The following is a 23,962-nucleotide window of genomic DNA, read 5'->3' as shown; positions in this document are numbered from 1 at the left end:
GTAGGAACACAAGACCTAATTTTGAAAATGTCCTAGAAATGTGGGAACAAAGGGCCTAATTTTAAGAACAATCTTAAAAATGTGAGAGCATAGGGCTGTGGTAACATAGGGCATCATTTTCAGTGAAAAAAACAATTCTTAGAAATGTGGGAACATAGGGCTGTGGGAACATAGGACTGTGGGAACATAGGCCTGACCCCCTCATAACGACTGACAATTACGTTTCTTGTTAGGCGGCGACCTCTCGTGGCCGTAGTTATTATCTTGAAAGCAAACGAGGAAGTGAAGTGACAAAGTATAAGAGCACCAAGTTCTGCGTGAGGAGGTAGGTTTGGGTGGTGGATGGTTCAAACAAACAGAGGACTTTCACCCAGGAGACCGGGAATTTGTGTCCTGTGTGAAACCAAAAGTCAGCTGTCATTTAGAAAATAACAGAGTAGTACATGTAACAGTACATGGAAAACAAAGTTTTTGAGCTCTGGGGACTTTGAAGAGAAGTTTGGGAGACATTTTTGATGTGTCTAATATCACTTTATACTGTATTAGCTATATTCACTCTCTGCCATTTTCTTGGCGTACGTTCTACGTAGTGCCTTCCGAAATTCACACAATGGGATGGAAAAAACCTTTTGCTAACAGTCTCATAATGTGTGGCATTTGATAGCAAATCTTTGTAAAAGTCGTGCAATACTTAAAATGATGAGGATTCATACTGTAAGTATCAAAAATCTCACTATAGAGTAAACTACTGAGCCAAATTTGGTTTGGAATACTGACTGAGTGAGTTGAGGCTGTCTGCTGAAGATTCTCCAGCTGCTGCTGCTTCACACGACCCAAATCACTCCGTCCCAAAAACCAACACAACATGCACACACAGCCAGGACTGGGTACCGAATTCGTTACTTTTCAGACACCGAACGAATTGCCTCCTTAGTATCGAGTATTGAAAAATGCTTTGTCATTCAATACCACATTTTTAATACCTACGGAGTAAATCCCATCAGCGTCAGTGAGCCAATAAGCATGCAGCATGCTTCTACCAAGATCTATTAATGCTGCTGATTGGCTGTCCAATGTTACACATCGTAGAGACACGCAGGAAAAACTACGTTACACCGAGACGGGGCTCACGTAGTAAGAGCTGAAAAATAAATACAAAGATTTGTGCCGTAATGTGTAATGTTGTAATTTAGTTTTGTTAAAATGGATTTGATAAAATTGGTATGGAAAAAAGTTTTGTTCAGGAACCGGTACTGGTATCGGTACCGGCGGGGCCTTTAAATTAACTTTTTTAATCAGCAGCCTACACGGCTAGTAGATTTTTAAGTTACCAGTCAATCAGATTTTCTACTAGCCACATTTGGTTTTTTTCCTAACTTACTTTGCTTAAATTTCAGCTCCTCTGGTTTGTTTCGCGCCGTTCCGTTCGTCTTTTCTATCTCAGCGTAGCTCGTAATCGATACCACGCACGCTAGGCACGTTGCCAACGGTGGTACGACACGTCACCACATAGTGTTCATGGGAAATGTAGGATTAGTACTACAAGCAGTGTTGTGAGATAAAAGATTACTTTTCCAAGCCAAACACAGAGAACCGCCCAATATTCTTGGCGGAAAACAGATCAAACACTGACTTGTTGCATCGTTTTTTGCAGCCAGCAAATTCAAACAGACGCAGAGTTAATTGCTTTATTCGTCTCTGCCAAATTGTCTAGTAACTTTACAATGTTACCTGCCAAAAAATGTTTTACCGGCATTTGGCAAGTTGGCAGGTTGGCAGGTTGGTAGGTGTCAATTTAAAGTCCTGGGTACCGGTATTGACATTTTTTAAAAGATACCCAGCCCTACACACAGCTCTGTTTGTGTATGTGTGTGTGTGTGTGTGTGTGTGTGTGTGTGTGTGTGTGTGTGTGTGTGTGTGTGTGTGTGTGTTTGTGTGTGCGTGCGTGCGTGGGTTTTGTCTATCAGACTATCCAGGAGCTACTGCTAATGAGTTCATCCCTGCTGACTGAAGACTTAATCTGAGCATATGTACCCTGTGGGTTCAAAGGTTTGCTGTCCTGGAGTGTTTCCATGGTAAACTGGTACACAGTGAGCTTACAGACACAGAGAGTGGGTGTGAGAAAGTTAAGCCAAGAACAATGAAAGGGTAGTACATTTAAACAGCGGGCCAAAAGGTAGTGATCAGTGTTTTGGTTTAAAATGTGTATTCTTCATCAGGGACTCATCTCACTCTACAGCAGCTGTGTCAAACTCCATTACACTCAGGGCCAAACTGGAAAATGAGAATTACATCAAGGGCCAGACATGTGTAGTTTATTTTCATCCTTATATTTAATCGAAAGAGTCAAACATTTTTGACTGTAGTCTTCTCATTTACAGTTTGGTCGACATAAAGGTTCTAAAAAAGTTAGCCTTAGCCATCACAGAATTTAGCAAATCAAGCAAAACAATGCTAACATTTTTAAAAGCAGGCTACCATACAGCCGACTCACAGCAACCGGTTTAACAGCCTGAATATGAAAACTCACTGGTTCTGTGAGAATTTTGGAGTCTCAAAGTTGGCACATCTGCCAAATTCTGCTTTGAGTGTCGCATAATTGCAGTTTTTTTGCAAGGGGCCGGATTTGGCCCGCGGGCCTTAAAGCGTAACTCTCGCCAAAATGCAACCTAGGGTCTTTTTGTGAATATACCTGAGTCAAACTTTAGTTTAAAAGCATATTTAGGACGGAAGCGCCACTTTTAAGATTTAGCTTTGTTTTTCGGTCAAATGGCCTTTTGAATGGGAGTGCTAGGGGCACTTTTATGATCACATCAAAATCGACATTTTTAAAACACTAAGAAGGCTCGACACAGCATGAAACTTTGCTCCAAGTATCACCAGGGGCTCTACACATGAACTCAGCATTGATTCACTTTAGCAGTTGTTGTTTCCGGTCGCTAACATCTCGCCAGTCAAAAAGTGTCGATCTCCGAATGCAACGCAACAGGGAGGAGAGTAAAGATGGAAAGCTCCTAAAGCTTAGTTCCATATAAATGCACGGATAATTCGTTGTTTTGTCGTTAGTGAAACACAATATTGACCTTGTAGTTGAAAAAGGAGCCTCATATAGGAATGACATTTCCTCCTATGGAGTCCGTTCATTCGCATTCGGAGAGCGACACTATTTGACTGGGAAGATGGCAGCAAGCGGAAACAACAACTGCTAATGTGAGTTGCTCAAAACCTTTCTTTTTAGTAAACTCTGGGTACACAAACAATGTTCCCAACGCTGGAGTTCATGTGTAGAGCCCCTGGTGATACTTGGAGCAAAGTCTCATGTTGTGTCGAGCCTTCTTAGTGTTTTAAAAATGTCGATTTTGATGCGATCATAGTAGTGCCCCTATTACTCCCATTCAAAAGGCCATTTGACCGAAAAACGAAGATACGGTAAATCTTAAAAGTGGTGCTTCCGTCCTAAATATGCTTTTAAATTAAATTTTGACTCTGGTACATTCACAAAAACACCCTAGGTTGCATTTTGCCGAGAGTTACGCTTGAAGTTTGACACATGTGCTCTACAGTTAGTGACTCACATTCTTTCTTCAGTGTTGCTCTCAGAGTACTTTTGTGACATCGGCCTGTGTCCAGTTCCTCAGATGGGATACTAAAAAGAGGATTTCTGTTTTTTTTTTTCTATTCAGGGTTTTTCCTGCATAGCTGAAGCTCCGCCGGATCTGGGTCCGTCTGCCTCGGGCTGCAGTGCCGTCTGATATAGTAGTGGCATCAGTATTAAATTGAGAGTTTCATAACCCGTTAAAAACGTCTCGTAGTCGAGTTCAACAGACCACCTTTTCAAGTGGATTTGGGAAAGGATCGACCAGGAACCAGAAACCCAGGAGCGCTGAGCCGTATCACGCAGTCACAACGGTTCACCTCACTTCACTTTGAGTACAGGCTCCAGTGGCGAAGCACGTACAGAAAATAGAAAGTGTTTTGAGCTTTGTATCCCTCCCTCCCCGTCATTAATCTCTCCCTGACAGCAGGGACCAGGCAGACCGTCCCTGGTTGTTTGTCCTGTTAAAGTGTTCTGCAGTAACAAAGTTAACTCCTATCTGTCACTATAATGGTGTTTTGTAAGTCAACCAAACTGCGAAAAAGTGCTTTGAATATGTACTGTACAGTATGATGGATGTTTTAAAGTCCTCAAAACTTTCTAAAACTAAATTATATTACTGTGTTCTTTTGCTACAACTGCCCTCTGATAGCTCAACTTTTGCTTCATTTTTTACATTTTGTTAGAGAAATGCGTCTCATTTTGAATTCTAATTTAAACTAAAAAGTGTTTGCGTCAAAGTAGGAAACATTATTCATTATTTGTGATTGATTAACATGACAAAGTATCTGAATATTTTTGTACGATGTCTAAGTATAGTGCTTTCTTTCCATATTTTTGCTTTCACACCAGTTCTGTTCCTGTTTCCTGGACTGACTTGTCAATCTTGTCCCCCTCATCCTCCGTTTCGAGACCACTACAACAAAAATGCTAACCTTTCACTAGAAAGGCTGCTGCAGGAAATAAACAACTCCATGTGACGCTGATTCAGGGAAAGCGTCCCAGTGGTTTCAGCAGCAGTATTTCATCATACACAGGCATAGATTGGCCATTGAGAGTGCCGGTCGAAGGCTTTTTTTTTTTGGATAAGCCCATAGAGAGAAGAGAGATCATATAATTGGCCCACTTGTGTATCTTTCAGATGAACAATAGCCATTCACATCCTAGGTCTTTGGCTGATCAGCCCACAGAGAGGAGAGAGATCAAATGATTGGCCCACTGGTTTGTCTCTCATCTGAACACTGGCCAATCACATCCTACTATGGCCCACCTCCATCTTACCATAGAGAGAGAGTGCATTTAAGTCCCGCCCCCACCGGCAGCGAAAACATCTCCACAAAGTGCCGGTAGCTAGCTAAAAACATGAGATTAAAGCATGTCAAATGATTATTTTAGCACCCTTTGTTGACCAGAGAGGACAAGTTAGCTGTAAGCTAATGTTACTCCACCAGCCGAATGGCTAGTGAATGTTCACATTTTACTTTTGGCTGGAGAGTCAAGCAAATCGACCAAATCTACCAGCCACTTGCATATTTGACCAGCATTTGGCTGGCAAACGGTGCTAATGTTAAACCCTACTGGTATGTACATGTGTTGAAGGGGAGTGCGAGGATGGGTGGTGTCTAGATGATTGTGGTGGGCTGGTCTGGGTCTCAAAAGTCCAGGGCTGATTTTTTACCCCAGTCCAGACCTCATCATACAGTAGATTTGTTGCACATCAAATCTATTGGTTGTCACGTTGTTTATCTCATCTGTCATTTGTAAAAATGTCAATTCTGTCCATTTTGATGCCTCTAATTTCTGTTCCTATACATTAAAATGTCTGTTCAATTCAATTCAATTTGTTTTATAGTGTCAACTCATAACATAAGTTATCTCAGGACACTTTACAGATAGAGTAGCTCTAGACCACACTCTATAATTTAGAGAAACCCAACAATTCCCAAAAGAGCATGCATTTGGTGTGACAGCAGCGAGGAAAAACTTTTACATTTACTTTTACCTTTTAACAGGCAGAAACCTCGGACAGAACCTGGCTCTTGGCGGGTGGCCATCTGACGTGACCGGTTGGGGGAAGGGGGGAGGGAGATAAAGAAATATGAGCTGTCAAAGTTCTATTTTTAAATTCTGATTTCTGAAATTCGGGCAAAAACTGCAACACTCACAGACATGTTGATGCTAAACCATCACAATCTGTCCGTTTACATTTCTCTGTCGGCTCAGTGATACATTGCATGTTTCGTTGCCCTTGATTGGTTGTAGTTCTATCCAACTGCATCCAGAGGCATTTGGGGTCTACGGCCACTGATAAAGCCCCTTGAAAAATGAACTGAGAGGCTCCAGACAAATTTGTGATTTGGTCTGGCGATGTAAAGCTAGTTAAGTTCAGCTAATCAACAGGAAAGATGACACCTAAATGTTAAATCTTAAAATCTCACCATTACTCCTCCCTCCCTCCTCTTTCCAGGCTACTTTCCTGGCTGGTGAACAGGCCTGGATCACTGGAGTGGAAGGACCCGGAAGGCAGGGCAGCCAATTCATCACCCCCTCGCCTCTCTTCTTACTCATTATCACACAGACTGTGGATGGCCATGTACGTGAGGGGCAGCCACTTTAGTCTGTCTCAATCTGAGAGCCCGCGGCTGACTCTGCTGTTCCAACGGGCCGATTTGCTGGAATGCAGCTGTATGAGCTGGACATCTCTGGAGACAGAGACAAGGAGTACATTTATTGTCTGTATGCACTTGGGCAGAAATCATTGGGGGGGGGTGGTGGTCAAGACCTACCCCATCTGAGGGTTGTCCCCCCTTAAAAATGTCATCAGTATTAGAGAAGAGTCACTTCATCTGATGTTTAAAGTGAATAAAATAGCTTTGCCAGCCTATTTACTGGAGTTCCACAACTACTCATATAAGTACAATTTTGAATGCATTATTTGTGCCCCCTTCAATAACTGCTCTTAAGAAATGTTATGTTTATTCAACTTCTTTCACATTTTTGAGTCTTCTGTGGTCATATTAGTTATTGTATTCGCTGATGCATTGGTTTGCTTGAAGGTTGCATTTAGGGATGCACCGGTTTCAAATTTATCCAATACCGATGTGTAGAATTTTCATTTGGCCGACGTAGATGTCAATGTCGATACCGATGTTTGTTGTTTAATATTGCGCCAGGTAAACCAATAAATCTCATAATGTAAAAATATTGAACCATCCTTATCACACTAACTATGAATGAGCAGAATTCGGCCAGCCGATGCATCGGTGCATCCCCTTAGTTGCATTCTAAAAAAAAAAGAAAAAAAAAGAAAGAAAAGTCATTAAGACCTCTCTGGAACCTGGCCATCAAAGACCAGTGGCCCACAGGGGACACCAGCTGCATTTAAACAGCGTTTGACAGCTTAGTGAAAAACATGAGCAGGGTGAAACGAGAGTGGCTGCTCCCAATCAAGCGCAATCCTAATTGGGAGCATTTTAACCCCTTCATTTGAAACTGATGGGAATTCTATTAACTTTTAATGAATTTATCTGCCCTGAGTTCTCTCTTAGTTTCTGACCCAGACTACCAAAGGCAACTTTAGCCTCAGGAGCTTCACTTAATTTACTATATAAATGTTTAGCAGTCCACCCTGTCTGGTACACGGTCTGTGATATGCTGAAGTTGTTAGAAAAAAGTGTGGGGACTGCCACTGTTAAGGAAAGTTAAATAACAGTTTCCTACAGTATAAATGTACTGTAATTAATCATTTCATGGGGAAAGGGGGGGGGGGGTGGAGGTACACACTGAGGGGCTTGGTTAAGTGCATCTCAGTGGTGGTAATGAGGGAGGGAGCACTGCTTTTTCACTTTCCCCACCCAGATCTATCCTGCTGGTTCGGGAATTGAACTGGCAACCTTCCAGTCAGATACTCCCTTCTCTACGTCTTAGGAGAAAGAATGTTTCCCTCGAAACGTAACTGAGAATGCAGTTTTGTTGCATGGGAACGTGATTTCTTAGGAGACAGGGTTGTGCCTCGACATATCAGCGTATTTGCATGGCTGCTTGTTGGATGTTCACCAGAGTGGGCTGCAAAAGTGCTCACAGTAATATCAACTGATGAGCCGTTGACCCACGCTAATGCAGGTTTTTGTAGAGGCATTTGTAAGCAGGGAGCTCTCAAGTTGGACTTGACACACATTTTCATAATAGCTCAAAATGCGAGGGGAGATCACGGCCCCAGATGGAGAAAATGCAACGCAGTAATATATGTGAACACGTCCGTTTCTGGTCTAATAACCCGCAGCTGCATGAAAAGGAACTCAACATTTGACACACTGCTGCTCTTATTTACACAACATGGATTCTGTTTGTGTTTGTGATTATTTTGTGTGCATTATTATATTCCCAAAGAGTCATTTTGTTGCAAAAAAAGGACACAATGTTGTTTTTTAATACGATGAAGGATCTACAGCTAGACCTAAACCCAGCATGTAAATTCAGACTGGGTTTCAGGCACATTTTCGTGTGCATGCTCTGGGTTTTGACAATGAGCCTTGACATTGGTTGTAGGCTTTGGGACGGGTTGGGGCAACAAGATGTTTTTGTTTTGTTATCACGGACTACATTCGATGTGCCATGGCATGCTGTAGTAATGTTTGTTCCTGAACCACTGGGGGCTCCCTTTTCCCGACTAGCGGCTCAACATTCTGCAAAATGTTACGGTGGAGAAACATCCCAAAGAAGAGCAGAGGCCAGTCTCTATGTTAAGAGGAAAGAATACATTTATGGATAGCAAGGAATAACTAAAAGTGATCTCAGTCAGAGCTCCAAGTCGTAGGAAATTCGACAACAAGGACCAGACCACAGTGAACACACACTTATGATTTACTGGTAAAAGGACTTAGTTGTCAGTCCTAAAACCAAACGGCAAGGTTATTTAGACATGTAGATCAGGGAAGTCTTTTAACCCGGTGGCAAGTGCCTTTTATCGACCAGTCACAGACTGATGGCAGCTTTAATGAAGAGCCCAATAGTTTCTGTGATAACAAAAGCATGGATGGCATCACAAAATTAAGAATTCAAAAAAAGCTATAAGACAGATTCCGTAGTAGTGATGCAGCGGTTAAACGTCTTGTGGCCTGTGTATTCAAGAGTACAAATAGCAATGCAGATTAAGACTAGACGATTTCCTAGGCAGATATTGACTTGGGATTATATTGGGTGGAAGTAGGCTACAGCTGAAGCACTGCTACTTGGGCACAGAGATATCTGAGGGTTGCCCCCCCCCCCAACTGAAAGATAGACGGAGCAGGGAGCCCCTATTACATATATTGTATAAAATGAAGTTGCATATTAAACTGGGCCGACAATAATGTGTAGGGAGGCCTAAAGCCTTTATACATACCTTTTTTTGCATAGAATACCAAGCTTTTAAAATAGCTTAATAATTGTTGGCATGATTTTATAAATCATGTTTTAATGTTAAACATACATGTGGCGCAATTAATCCTCAGGATGAACTGTGTATGTGGATGGCCTTATTGACTACCTTACCTATAGGCCAGTAAGCAGTGGGGATTTATATTTGCTAATAATATGTTGGATGTATGTTAAGATTTTAAAATTTTTGAAAAAGCTTTCAAAAAATAACAATAATTTAACCCCCCCCCCCCCCTCCCGTATCGACTCTGAGGACCCAGGTGTTGAAGATCCCTACCATAGAGCCCTAAATTAAGTCGGTGCTAAAAGCTAACTGGAGATTTGAAAGCCGCCCCACTGCAACTGTAAAACAAATTCAAAAAAATACAGGCTAAGGCATGGTGGGGGGCAATGTAGGCCGGGTGGGCCACTGGGCATGCAATAAACTGGGGGGAAACCCTGTAGATATAAATGAGAGTGGTTGTGGAGTGACTGAGGCCTGAACAGAAAGCTTGGGCCCTCCTAAGAGATGAGATAAAAACACTGAAAAACCATCTTTAAAAACGAGATACAAGTATGCTGTTGATATTCTATCTATAGCCTTCTTTTTGCTCGGCTGCACCAGAGGTCAGATGGGAATGAATGCTTCTCTGAAAGACATTTAAGCTGGATGGATGTGTGCCAATGTGAAATTCACATTCATATTTCAAAAACTCTTGCAATCTGAGAGCATGCACACGTAGATAGAGCTATCTATACTGCAGATTTGTACACTGTTCGTGTACTCATATATATATATACACTGAGATTGCTGTAAGAACTAAACAGGTTAGGGTTTTGATGGCATATACACATTTTTAAACACAACTGGTACAAATCGACTCACATCTTCCCACACACACCAACACCATTCTCCCTGATGTCCACTGCTTGTCCATATTTATTAGACACTTGTCTCTGTAACTGCAGTAGGTGTACAGTATTATAATAATAATAATAATGATATTTATTCTCTTTATACCTCTAACCGCCCGCACTCCCAACATTCCTCCTCCTCACTCAAACTCCTTCAGTTTCCCTGCTTGGAATACATCTTCACGCATCTGCCGATTTCACGTAAAAAATTTAGTGGGCCGGTTTCTGGTTTCCAAAGCCTTGGTCTAAGCCCAGTCCAGACCAAAGATTCACGTTTTGGGGGTCTGAACTGGGCCGTCTCAGCCCGACTAAAACCAGCTGATGGCTTCGCTGTGACTCAGCTGGTGGAGTCTCCAGAGGCTGGTTTTAGAACGTAAGGGACGTCTCCTGTTTCAACAGCCAATAGTGAAGTCAGCTGGTAGAGTCAGCTACAAAATATAGAAATGAAATGATCACACAATCCATTTTATTTCTTTGTTACAAACTGTCAGCTGGTGGTAATGGCAGCATGGAGTTTTAGATGGAGGCTCAATGAGCTGCGAGCACGGTAATGTGGTCGAGCGAGCTAGAGAGTGACTGAAGAGAGGGAGCGGCGTTAGAACGAAGCAGTGAATCGGAGGGATAAAACGTTTTTGCGGATCACTAGAAATGCCACCGTAGCAAGCACCTCACTCTCACCAACGTTAGCCACATTCATATTAACAGTAGAAGCAACATTATATATCCAGCTACAGAAAGCCTGAAAGTCAAAAGTTAGAATGGAAGTACAAAGAGTTGTTGCTATGGAGATGACACATCGTCTCGTCGCATTGTTGTTAGTCTCACATTGCCAGACCTTCCTCCACAGCGCTGCGGAGGAGGGTCTGGCTAGTCCACACAGCATTCTGGGATGGGAGAAAAACGTGCTCTGGTTTATTGTCATTTCTTTAAACCAATCACAATCGTCTTGGGCAGCGCTAAGCTCCGGACAGAGCAACGGTGCCTCAGCAAAATAGCCTCGGGGAGGAACTTGTTTTGGTGGAACGTGTTTGTTCAAAAGTTGTTTTAGTCGTACAACAGAAAACTCAGATTGGACAGATAGTCTAGCTAGCTGTCTGGATTTACCCTGCAGAGATCTGAGGAGCAGTTAACCATAGTCCTCAGAAATCCACCGGACGTTAGAATTACAACACAAAGAAAGAGGAAGATGACAGCGGAATTTCCAGCAGGACCGGAGCAATCCTGGAAGTGGATCGTCGTGGATGTAGACTACATTGGTGTGAACTGGCAGGTTTTAGATTGTTGCAGACCGGCGCGTTGCAAGTAGTTGCAAGTTTCAACTCGTCTTGTCGCGAATCTTTGGTCTGAACTGGGATGCTGGGATAACAACATCCCGTAACCAAAGACTTTATTGCTGTACTGGGTGTGCCATTCCGAAACTGCACTTTGGCTACAACAGAGTAAATCTGTACGATGGTACATCTTTGTTGAACTTTGACATCATTCCTTTGCACCAACAGCAAACTATATTGACATATTGGTTATGGCAGATCCAGAGTGGCTCTGGGCAGATCCAATAGTTTTAAACTTCAACAGAGTACCCGCCTTCAAGGAAGTTAACACTTGTCAGTGGAGAGTGGCCAGACTCTCTGTACAAATGAAATGGACCAGAGTCTGGTAGGACCAGGCTAAACCTACAGTATGTGACTGATGCAAAGAAGGCTGAAAAAAAAGGGCGGACCTGTGTCCTGTCAAGTCACTCCTGTCACCTGGGGGAAGGCGTTGCTACAAGCTTCCCGTTCAAACCTCGTTCCAGATGTTTTTCCTATTCCCTAATCTGCAGGCAGACGCATTAAAAACATTATAACACTCGGAGTGCAGCGCTCTGTCAGGCCATGCAGCTCGTCAGAGAAACTGCTCTCTGATTTATGTAGATCTCATATTAAAGCCCCACTGTGAAGCAGACCTCATGCATTATTCACAGCAGCGGCCATGTGTGCGCGTGTGTCGTACTCTGTTGCATCTGTATCTGACTCATCACAGGCACAGTGGATTACTGAGCGGAGAGAGAGAGAGACAGAGAGGGAGAGACAGTGTGTGGAGCAGGCAGGGACAGTAAGAAATACTCAAACTCAAACTGGGAAGAGGGACAGAGACAGAAGAGGGTTCAACGTTAAGGTTTTCTTTCAAATGTCAGGTAGGGCAAGTGAAAACAAATTCTAATTGCCCAAAGTCAACTTTTACTGGCCCCTATACAAATAGTGTTTACTCTCGAAAAGAACCCTAAAAAAAAAGTTGAACAAAAGTTAAAAACACAACTTTTCCTTAACCTAACTGCGTCAAAAGGGACGCCAATAGTCCCGACCAAGCGCGTTTAGTTAAAACGCGTTTAGATATGACGCTAAAGGAGACTTTTAACGTCACTAACAACGACAAAGGCACCTGACCAAGCGTCCGTATTTTACGAGATGGGAGTGACAACCTGTTGTGTAATATTTACTTGCCAGACGTGGCGTTTGACTTGGCCCGGGCCATCGGGCAACCCTTCATGTAGATCAACGCACACTCAGAGATCACCTCACAGGGTTTCTGGAAAAACAGCAGTACTACAGATGTGGATGGAGAGTGAAATAGTTTGATCATCACCAACATCTTTATTAATGTTCACATATTTTAACCTAATAATCCATATCCAAATAGCCGTTTTACTCTTTCATTGCTCATTAATTGACTGAGTAAAGTGTCTGTATCCCCGGTTCATAAAACCTTAAACACCGGTGGCCAGATGGAGAAAAGATCCGTGCAGACCAAACAAAAAGCTCGCTTAGGCTGTTTCACTCATTAGGTATGACTGTTTGCAGTTTGCACATAGGACTAACGGTTACACTTTACTTGAAGGTATCTACATAAGAGTGACATGACACGACTGTCATGAACGGGTCATAAACATTATAAACAAACATTTATGACATAACGCTTCTGTCATTAAGTGTCATGACAAGTTAGGGCTAGGGTTAGAGTTCATGTGTTCATGACAGTGTCATGTCACTCTTATGTAGATACCTGCAAGTAAAGTGTTACCAGACTATCAAAAGCACATTTATACACACTGTAAACCTTTGATGTAAATGTACAGCTACAATCTCACAGTATCTTACTGTTTTAATTCTATACAGGATCATACTGTAAATGGCAATGCATTCTGGGAGAAAATAATAATATTACAGTGCTATCTGCGAAGGTTATAGATTGAAGTATATACTGTTAATAGCAGTACCAATGCATCTTGGGAAAATAAAGGAAAGGGCGGGAATTACACTGCAGCCAGTATATTACTGTAAATTCAAATAATACAGTAAGAAACTGTCTATTTACAGTCAAATACCTTCAAATTTAAAAACAGTCGGCGTACTGTAAATAAACAGTAGTTTACTGCATACCTGCCAACACTCTTGGCACTTTTCCCGGGTTTCTCCCGTTTTTTTTAACCCTATCTCCCGGACCCCTCCCGGTTTGTTATTTCTCCTGGGAATCTCCCGTAATTTGCACTGCCCAAACTCCTTTACAAGTAATCGGACCAATATGTTTGTCTAATGTTGACCAGTTGCCAGATCTTGTATGAAACGCATCCTATTCACACAATCCACACACCATATACAATTTTCAACCCGTTTGTCACCTCAACCTGGCAACCTATAACCCAGTTGATCGCTGCGCAAGCTTGGCGGAAAGTTCAGACCCGAAAGCGAGCCGATAAAAATGGCAGGTGTTCCCACAAATAAATCAAAATATAGCTGTACATTTCAACAGCGTTGGGCGCAACAATTTACATGTATCTTACCTAGTCATATCGACAACCTCCACGCTTTTTGTAAGGTGTGTCACATTGATTTTAATGTAGCACACGGCGGGAAAAATGACATCAGCCAGCACATTAAAACACAGCGGGTCTTACGGTACACCCCCCACCGCGCCGCCATGCCCCCGCACAAATCTCCTGGATTTTGAAAACTTAACGTTGGCAGGTATGGTTTACTAGCGAAGCTGCTGCCAGTATATTCCTTTAAGTTTACGGTGAAAAGTTTTACAGTGGCACTTAATTTTGACTAATAACCTTTTTTTTAATTATCTGAACATTAAAAGCAGCATTTTATTTCCCTCTTTATGTAGTTTTTAGTTTCATGAAGCCCTTTGCAAAGTCTGTGTCAATACTAACGCTATGAATTGCATCCTTGAAGTCTTTGTGGATGCAGAGATTTTTGCGTCTGGCCCCCTGGTGTCAGTACGCCTTCAGTGTCAAACACAAATTAAGTTGTTTATACTACAACTATATCTCAATCTGTGGAAGCGTTGCTCAGACACGGAAACAGAAAATGAAAGGGCATCAACGAGAAATGAAAAGAACAAGACGGTGCTGACGGAACTTCAGTCTGAAAACAACCCAGCAGTGATAACTAAGCATCAATAATGGAGACGAATGCATAAATTATTCTGTGATCATCAGTTAACATGGTTCATATCTGAAATTCTCAGCTCCGAGCATTGGTTTTGTTTTTGGTTTGATGTACAGTAGCAGTGGGAAGATGTAGCTCAGCGGAGAGGAGGAGAGTGAGTGCTCCAGAGTCAAGGTCTTATCCTTCCATTCTGGGGCCCCGGAGTTATGACAGGAGGGGGGCAAGGCTACGTTTAAATAAATAATGCATGATTCTGCAGAACTGATAGCAAAGCATGGACACGTTTGTGAAAGGATGCCAGGTTGACGTAAAGCAGACGATGAAGCTTCACCGAACAACACCACAACTAGAAAAACAAGGGTCAGAAAATATGTAGAAGTGACCGAAAAACAGCTAGTTGTTACACACCCCTCTCTCTCTCTCTCTCTCCCTCTCTCTCACTCTCTCATTAGCTTCATTGAATGTAACCAGAACAATATCGCCAAAGCATCACACAAATGTATATATTCAAATTCCACAACAATAGTCAAATTAATATGAAACAAAGCTATTCAAAAAATAATACAAATTAAAAAAAGTGTAAATGTATACATGGCCTAATATGTGTATGTGTGTGTTTATAAGAGAGAGAGAAAGAAACACACACACTCTCTCTCTCTCTCCCCCCTCTCTCTCCCTCTCATTAGCTTTATTTAATGTAACCAGAACATTATTGCCAAAGCATTACACAACATTATATATACAAATTCAACAACAATCAAATTAATATGAAACAAAGCTATTCAAAAAATAATACAAATAAAAAAGTGTTTGTTTCTTTCTTTCTCTTTCTCTCTTATAAACACACACACACACACACACACACACACACACACACACACACACACACACAATCTTCATGATAAACTATAAAAACTTCTTACACACTCTCTCTCTCTCCCCTTTACGGAGCTGATCTCAATTCAATTCAAAGGGGCTGTGTGCGATGTTGGAAAATCCGACTTCCGAGTACAAATGGAACGCCCTGTGGCGCTCAAGGACAACTCTAATTGATTAGCACAAACACACACGTGTTGAGAAAAGGGCAAACGGTGACTTACTATGGTGAAGTTCATGACTTTGAGGATCCAGATAGTTAGTGCCAAGTTGATCAGGATCAGGATCATCAGCAGCAGGACGAAGAAGTAAAGGCAGCGTTTCCTCCAGCCGTATATTCCCACTTTGTACACTTGTGGTTTCTCTGAACTCTGGACATTGTTCCTATGAGTGCACTGTTCCTGGGTCATCTTGAGAGGAGACAAGAGAGCAAAAGGAAGAAATTATTAACATCTGATTAAAAAAAAACCCAACTCAGTCAGACTCAATCAGGATCCTCTATCCTTCTGGCACGTTTGCAGCCTGGTTTGCACAGACTACCTAATTTACTTGTACAGCTCCTATTGGGCAATTGAGCACTGTGGGAATCAACACAGGGGCTGTTGTTTCATCTGAGATGTTGCAGTGAATTCAGTTAAAGCTGCATTATTTGCAATTCTTTCTGTTGCTTCTTGTTGGCAACCAGCTGTAAACACAACGTTAGTCTGGATCAACGGAGGTACATTTCCAGGATAAAGCCTGACTAGGGCTGGGTAGCACCGAATGACCGACGTAACTGAATTGCCTCTGAAGTATCGAGGATCGAAAAATGCCTCGTCATGCAATACCCAAATTCAATACCTAAGGAGTAAATCTCATCAGCGTCAGTGAGCCAATAAGCACGCGGCATGCTTCTACCAAGATCTAATAATGTTTGTGATCGGCTGTCTCGGGGCTCACGTAGTAGGGGATGAAAAATAAATAAAAAGATCTGTGCCCTAATGTGTAAAGTAGTCATTTCTTTTCTTTTATGAAATGGGTATTATAAAAACTATCGTTTAGGAACTGGTATCGAAGTCACGGTATTGGTATCGACAATTTTTGAACAATTCCCAGCCCTAAGCCTGACATCTTTGCTCCTTAACTTCAGCTCTCTTGTGTGTTGCCATTCTCAAAATCCCTTTGCTTTGGGAAACAACAACAACCTCCAAGATAGCAAGCTACACGCTGAAGGCTGAATGGCAAGGTTTAAAGAAAATGTGGATCGTGCAACAAGGCAGGCCTGCTTGGTTCTTTCGGGGAATGATTGTAAAGATTACGGCATTTCCTCTCTAACTGGGACGTTTTGGGACCAATTGGTGGGATGGTTGTGGACGAAGTACACACGGAGATACTCTGGTAAGAGCTAATGAGGTTTAACCATGTATCAGCTAATCTAAATATCTCACGTTACTGTATTGTGTCAACAGTTCACTTCATTTTATATTCTATAAGGCGTTTTCTTTTACTGGGTGCAAATGTTCCACCAAAACAAGTTCCTTCCAGAGAATATTTTGCAGAGCCACCATTGCTGCATCTGGAGCTTAGCTCCGCCCAACACGGTTGTGATTGGTTTAAAGAAATGCAAACAACCCAGAGCGTTTTTTTTCCTATCCCAGAATGCATCTGTGGGAAAGCCAGACCTTACTCCACAGCGCTGTGGAGACAGAGCTGGCAATGCGAGACTAACACAACATTGACACATGTCATCGAACATGTCAACAAAGTTGCCTTTTTACACATCCAGGAGACACAGAGCGACATTGTTATTCTTTTAGAGTCATGGTGACGGTAAGTAGGGTTGGGTAACGTTTGGATTTTTACGATTCCGATGCCGTACCGGTACTTTTAAAACGATTCCAATTCCTAAACCGATTCTTGAAAAACTGAAAAATGACATCAAAGAAAGGCTCTTTTATAGTTTTTTTTTTTTTTTATTGAAAATTATTTAAATTTAACAATACATTAAAATTTAAAAGTACTTAAATATATAATAAGTAAACCTAAGTCACCTAATATGTTTACTAGCGATCATGTGCAGTGAATGGTTAATATGATTTTACGTCTGTATTGGTGAGCCCAGAGGGACAATATGGCATTTTAAAAGTAGCCTACATTTACGGTAGCTAGCTAACGGTAGACTACAGAGAAAGTGTGATATTTTTACATCTGTTTCGGAGCAACAGAGGGAAAATATTTCAGTCGACACATTAAGTGGAACCGAAATGAGGAACCGAAATTTGCGTATCCGGTCCGATTCCTACCGGTTGCGTAGGAACCGGTTCCATAGTGGAACCGGGTTTCGGTACCCAACCCTAACTGTGTCCAATATTCATTTGGTCTCTTGAGAGAAATATCTGTCTCTTTAGCTGCTCAATGTTACCAGCTTGATGCTAATTGTGTCTTTCTGCTGTTTGATGCTGTAGCCTGCTTGAGAGTAGAATGAACAGCAACCATTTACAGTGATCCTTTTGTCTAGTCTGGCTGTTAGTGCAACCCATTGGGCCTCCATGATGGAGCCGCCCACGATTGCTTGGAGATTTGTAACGCAGCTGCAGAGACTGTGTAGAAAACTTAAGATAAGGGATTGGGTACGGTACATCTGAACATTAGCACAAATTACACACTGTAAACATTCCTCTCACATACTCCACTCCAATACTGACCGGCCACTCAGTTCAGACACAATGAAAGACAGTTTAGTTTGCAATCGCATTGATTGATTGCCCCATAAGTGGTGTATAACTCCATTATTCCCCCTCTGCCCCCATGATGTGCTGATAGTGCAGATTAATGATGATTCTAATTGTCTGCCTGTGAAGACGACGAGGCATTGTTCACTTCAAGCGCCATGATAATGGCCTAATAACTCTGTGGAAAAATACAATTCGCTGTCCACCGTGCTTTGGAGTGCGTGGCTCAGACCACCAAAGCCAATCGTTTTTGACAACCCCACACATTACCCGCTAACTGAAACAAATGGCACAGGACAGGGGCCCGGTGAGAAAGTGCTGAAAGCTACAGAGGAGACTCCAAAGCACCAGTCAGCAAAAAAAACAAAAACAAGGAAATCTCATTGTGTACGGTCGGATTTTCATTTTTGTTTGACGGGAGATGCAGAGAGATGAAGATGCGTCTCTTTGTGATGTCTAGGCTGACATAAAAGAGAGAAATCAGTGCTGCGAGAGTAGAAAAAACTGGGATGACTTTAAACTAGAAACAAAAAACACCTAAAGCTCATTAGCGTCCCATAGAGGCTGCAATGTTCAGTACACCCTGCAGTACGAAAGTATTAGACTGAACCAATAGGGACTTTGCTAGAGCCTTATCAGTTTTAGTGCTAAAAAAATGTAACGTTTTCATGGAAGTTTTTCTATTTGTATTTTTCTGGCCCTGACGAGACCCTCTTTCCTAATCAAGCCTGCAAAGCTCTGATTGGCTCAGCTGGAATGAAAAATAATTGACCATTGACTCATTTAAATCAATCAGTTACCCCTTTTTGGAAAGAGATAGGGCTGTACTCATTTTTTTTTCTAAGATAATTGTTTGGGCATTTTAGCCTTTAATAGACAGGACGGCTGTAGAAAGGAGAGAGAGAGAGAGAGAGAGAGGGAAGACATGCAGCAAATGGCCGCAGGTCGGACTCAAACCCTGAGCCGCTGCGTCGAGGACTGGGCCTCTGCATATGGGCGCCCGCTCTATAATACAGGACCCCAGGGATGTACTCATTTAAAAAAAATCTTAGTCGACTAAAGGCTGTTATATGCTTCTGCGTCAACTCCACGCCGTAGCACCGACTATCAACACACAGGACGAGTTGACCAATCAGTCCTTAAGGTCTGCGTCGACTCGACGTGAAGTGTAAATGTTTTGGAGGTGCACGTTGAGCTACGGCGGAGGGCTCGTAGGGGGGTTCGCGGCGACGCAAAGGGGTCTGCGAGGGTACGCCGTCGATTCGACGCAGAAGCATAAAACAGCCTTAACACTCATACGATATTGGCGCCTAATCAATTAGTTGATTTAATCGACAGAGCTGAGAAACTGAGTTTCTCCACAAAGAATCATGCAAAAGCACCATTTTAAATCTTGTGTTTACCAGAGATGTGCTCATAAGGTTCTTGGAAATAAGTCATTCAGCATGAGAAAAGCATACAAAATGACTCATCGACTAAAGTAATCTCAGCCACTGTACTAAAGACATCATGGACAATTAAGACCAAAACGACAGATTAGTCGACTGACCGACTAAGACGGGGCAGCCCTAGTCAGAGAGAATGTGCTTATAGGAGAAGCCTTGACAATGCCAGTTAACTTTAAACTACCATTGTTGCAAAACTGACATTGTGGCGTGATGACTTGATGCTGATGTGCTAGAGAAAAGATAATCTGAAACCATGGTGAATTATCCTCTTGACAATGAATGAAAAGCTACACCCAATTTCATGGCAGGAGCTCAAACTGGATCCAAGTGCCTATTAGTCTCGCATTGCCAGACCTTCCTCCACTGGCTAGTCCACACAGCATTCTGGGATGGGAGAAAAACATGCTCTGGTTTAGCATTCTATTGACTGCCATTCATTTTGGCGTCACTTTGACAGAGAATAACTTTACATCTGAAGAGTTTAAAGACTCTATTTGTCCATTGTTTATTTCTAAAGAAACACGACAATGTATAAAAGGCTCCATTACCTTGTACCTCACGTTATGGCTCCGTAGCAGACGTTTTTATAAAAATAGGCTAACGATTGTGTCATAACCACGCGACTTACTGTCGCATAGTAGAGGAATTACCGTATAGTACAGGAGAAGCTCGCAGGCAGTTTCGACTCACATTAGCTGTTTAAGTTGAATTACTATTGTTAACTAGCATTTTAGTGATCAATAATTAGCCTGCGCCTATGTTATCTCCTTACATATACCTACGCTCTCCGTCTCTGCTAGATTGGGAATGATTGAGATTTCTCTTGGCACAGCTACCAGAAGACTTACAACTTTCAGACAGGTTGCTCACGTCACATCTACGTCTTCAAGCTCAGTTGGAGGCTGCTCAGTAACGCTCAGCCATCACCGGGAAAGTGCTTCTAATATCCTTCACTGGTCTCCGTCCAGAGCAACGGGATCTGTTGGTCCATTTTATATATGTCAATGGGTTTATTGGCATTTCAACATTCAAGATTCAAGATTAACTTTATTGTCCCACATTGTGGGAAATTTGTTTTGTGTACTTAACCCATACTGCAGCCATAGTAAAAACAAACAAATTTTAAACCAATCACAATCGTCTTGGGCGGCACTAAGCGCCAGACGCAGCGACGGTGCCTCTGCAAAACAGCCTCGGGAAGGAACTCGTTTTGGTGGAACATGTGCATTTAGGGAGGCAACTCTGGAATTAAAATGGCTGTCATGTGATTGTTGGTTCTAGCTCAGAGAATGTTTCCCAAATCGGCTGGAGTTTGAAATGCCAACGCATAGAAAGCGGAAGGTGAGGGACATCCCATACCTGTAAATGAAACGTCGTCGATATAGAGTAATCAAACAAATTCTGGAAGATTAAGATCCAGATTCGTCATTTCATTATCACTCATCCACCAGAAGTATCTAGTGATCTCACAGTTTAACAGCCGATCCTGATCTCTCAGGCTGTGTTTGGTTCAGACTTGCTCAAATACAAACACGGATACACTGACAAACAGCTGTATGAGCCAAAATAACCCAGGCTGTTTGATCAGCTCTCTGGCAAAATCCTTATAAAGCGCTGCAGCCTGAGTGGGGATTAATAACGCACCTGATCCTGTATCACACTTTCTTTTATGTTTCCATCTGCAAGCACCTGCCACAGCACAAACCTACCAAATATGGCGGCGCGCGGTGTTCAACAAGGAACAAACCGCCGTCCTGTCAAATCACCCGTTTGAACAGGATCCAGTTGAGCGGACAGGCCAACTCTGACATTTGTTTACACCGAGGACTTTGGTAATGAAAAACCACACACAAGCTTCAGAGACTGAGGGACAGGTTTTCCATTTCCTCTCTCTAGATTAGTTTTTTCTTGTTTGTTGTTACTGGCTCAGATAACAGACCCTGAAACTGATATGAAACTAAAACTTCAAAACCAGCCAGATCATGTCAGTAAAATTCGGTAAGCCGGACGGCAGCGAGAAGACGGAAAAGTTGTGCGACATCAAAGTTTAGAGACAAAGTTTTGGAGAACAGCATTGAATAAATCACTAAAATGTTAAAAGAATTTTGTTAAGCCGGGTAGCATTTTGTATTTCTTATAATATGATTTTTTTTTATATTGTAGTAATTATAACAGTATGCTCACTCACAAAGCCTTGGGAAGGTACAGAACAGCTGAATAATCACGATCTGCTTGTCTGTTTTACTAGAATAATTACTGTAAATTTACAACAGATCTAGTTGCACATTTTATGGCAACAATGCAGGTATTTTAATAGAAGGAAAGAGGTCAGTGTGCCAGTCCAATGAAATGCATCGGTACAACAGTTCTTATTCACAAATCAGATTACTGTGTAATGAAAAAATGGAATTTATTCAAGTAGATTTAAAGTGCTTTTGTGTAGCCCTCAACACATCTGGTTTACAGGAATTTAAATGAAGTGAAGTGGAAAATGTCCTTGACGGAAGGAAAAAATGGACAAACCCAGACAAAATGAATGAAAATAAAACAGGATGCTGCAGAAGCTGCCAAGCACCTCCAGGTGTTGTGGAGACGACAGCTTCAGAGCTTGGCAGGACAGCAACACTCACAGGGACTCCAACAGAAGTGTCACCTGCTCGCAGGTCACATGGAGAAGAGTGTGTGCGTGCCCACGCATTCATGTGTAAATGTGGTACTTCCCGGGTAAGCTTTTATACGATCCACACACGCTGGCAGTTTGATAATACTTTCAGGGCCCTATTTTAAAGGGTGATTTTTTTGCATTGGTATCTGACGCTGAGAACCACTGACCAATCGTCAGTATTTGATAGGGGTGGGGGAAAAAATCGATACAGCATAGTATCGCGATATTTTCCGTGGCAATACTGTATCGATACACAGATGCCAAGTATTGATCTTTTATTATACGTATATGTGTTGGTCAGTTTGTCTGCTTGACAATCCCATTTTGCAGCAATAAAATTGAAGTGAGATGAACAGACAGAGAAATGTATATTTTTTACATAAAACAGATGTTGACAAACTTTTCTTTTGGGGACATCATTTGAAATTGGGAAAAATTTAAAGTTGGAAAAAAAGTAATAAAGTGCAATATATCGCAGAATATTGCAATATGTTTAAAATCGAAATATCATCGTATCGTGACATAAGTATCGTGATAATATCGTATCGTGAGGCCCCTGCTGATTCCAACCCCTAATATTTGACGAGTTGTGAATGGGAACGGTTTGCCTAAACATACATATTAAGGGTGGGGCAAAATATCAATACGGCAATATATCGTTGCCGTTCTTCATGCGATACGAGAATGGATACGCTGGCATCAAATAAGGCGCTCTGAATAGATTTCCCTGCTCCCAGCGTGGCTATGTCATGGCTCCTCGAGGTGGCGCTCAACACATGAATGAGGAACACTTGAACACAAGTTAACTCGCCAAAGAGGAAGAGGTTTTCAACGGGATGGCCCTAATATTCCTAATACATATATCATGACATAATTAGACATTTGCTGAAACAACTGATGCAGGTTTTTTTTGTAGGAGAGTCTCAAATTTAAGCATATTAAAAGGCACTATCATTGTATATGTTATAGTCTTAGTATAGCTCAGATGGGTTGGACCTGTCTGTGTGATCTAAGTTATGTATGTGAGAGATTAACCAGCACTTCTAGCTGGCGTGCATACATTTGCCTGAAACTGATATTGCATGCCATTTTATTCTTCACTGGTTTCATTAATTGGTTATTTAGGGAAGAGTGCACATGGCAGCTATGTTTGTGTTTGCTAATATGATCAGTGAACTGTTGCCCTGAGCCCTTGTAATTGTTATTTGGGAAATGTCTCATTGCTTGCAAAATTTCTTTAGCAGTATCTATGTCTATATTTTGGAAACTATATTTATAACTTACACGTCTCTCTATATTTCTTTAAAGTTGAAAGTAAGATAGCATTTACGTACAACTAATATTAGGTTCTTCTAAAAAACAGACGGATAACTCTAATCAACAACAGATTGATAACTGAATTGATAAGTTTCTGGTCAAGATGTATGAATGTATTCATTGCTTGATTGGTTTATTTCCACACGTATTCTGTTTTACATTGTGGATCTACCTTCTCTTACAAAGTGTATCATATATCAAATAAATGACCCTAACCCTCTCCTCTGTGTTTTCTGCAGACGCTCCCTTCATGAACAAAGAGCACTGATGGCTTTTCAATAAGCTCTTAGGCTACAGGCTGACTGAGAAAAGAAAATGGTGCTTGGTTACGCGCTAAATAATGGTGTGTGTTAAGAAAGCGGAGTTGAAGAGCCAGGGAGGAAGAAAATAATTGGAGGCAAATCAAATCATCGGCCTTTGAGTCCTTTACCCTCCGCTGCTGCTGTCCAACGGTGCCTCTTACTCAGCCAACTACTCGCTCAGAAGAAAACCCAACGGCCCCAAAACAAAGTCTGTCTCTGATTAGAGAAAGAAATGTTTCACAAAATGTTATTGGTTATTCCTGCTGCCAAATAGCCAGGCAGCTCCCCATTAGGACTTTTATA

At 41.9% G+C, this 23,962-nt stretch overlaps 1 protein-coding gene and 1 long non-coding RNA gene across 7 annotated transcripts in view; one reads left to right on the top strand and one right to left on the bottom strand.

Moving 5' to 3' along the window:
• The window catches only part of sgcd (sarcoglycan, delta (dystrophin-associated glycoprotein)), a 375,763-nt gene that overhangs the window by 128,089 nt on the left and 223,712 nt on the right, over positions 1-23,962 (bottom strand). For all 6 annotated transcript variants that reach the window (XM_031307940.2, XM_036008800.1, XM_036008801.1 and 3 more), the window contains one exon: positions 15,441-15,626. In XM_031307940.2, coding sequence (XP_031163800.1) covers positions 15,441-15,626 — 186 coding nt within the window. The remainder of the gene's footprint in view (positions 1-15,440; positions 15,627-23,962) is intronic.
• On the top strand, positions 1,668-12,156 carry LOC118496581. Its single transcript, XR_004899171.1, has 3 exons — positions 1,668-1,678; positions 11,136-11,141; positions 12,046-12,156. It is a non-coding gene; the product is annotated as an uncharacterized LOC118496581 (long non-coding RNA).

Source organism: Sander lucioperca, chromosome 13 (assembly GCF_008315115.2).
Source record: "Sander lucioperca isolate FBNREF2018 chromosome 13, SLUC_FBN_1.2, whole genome shotgun sequence".
Classification (NCBI taxonomy): domain Eukaryota; kingdom Metazoa; phylum Chordata; class Actinopteri; order Perciformes; family Percidae; genus Sander; species Sander lucioperca.
This window is presented reverse-complemented; position numbering and strand designations above follow the sequence as displayed.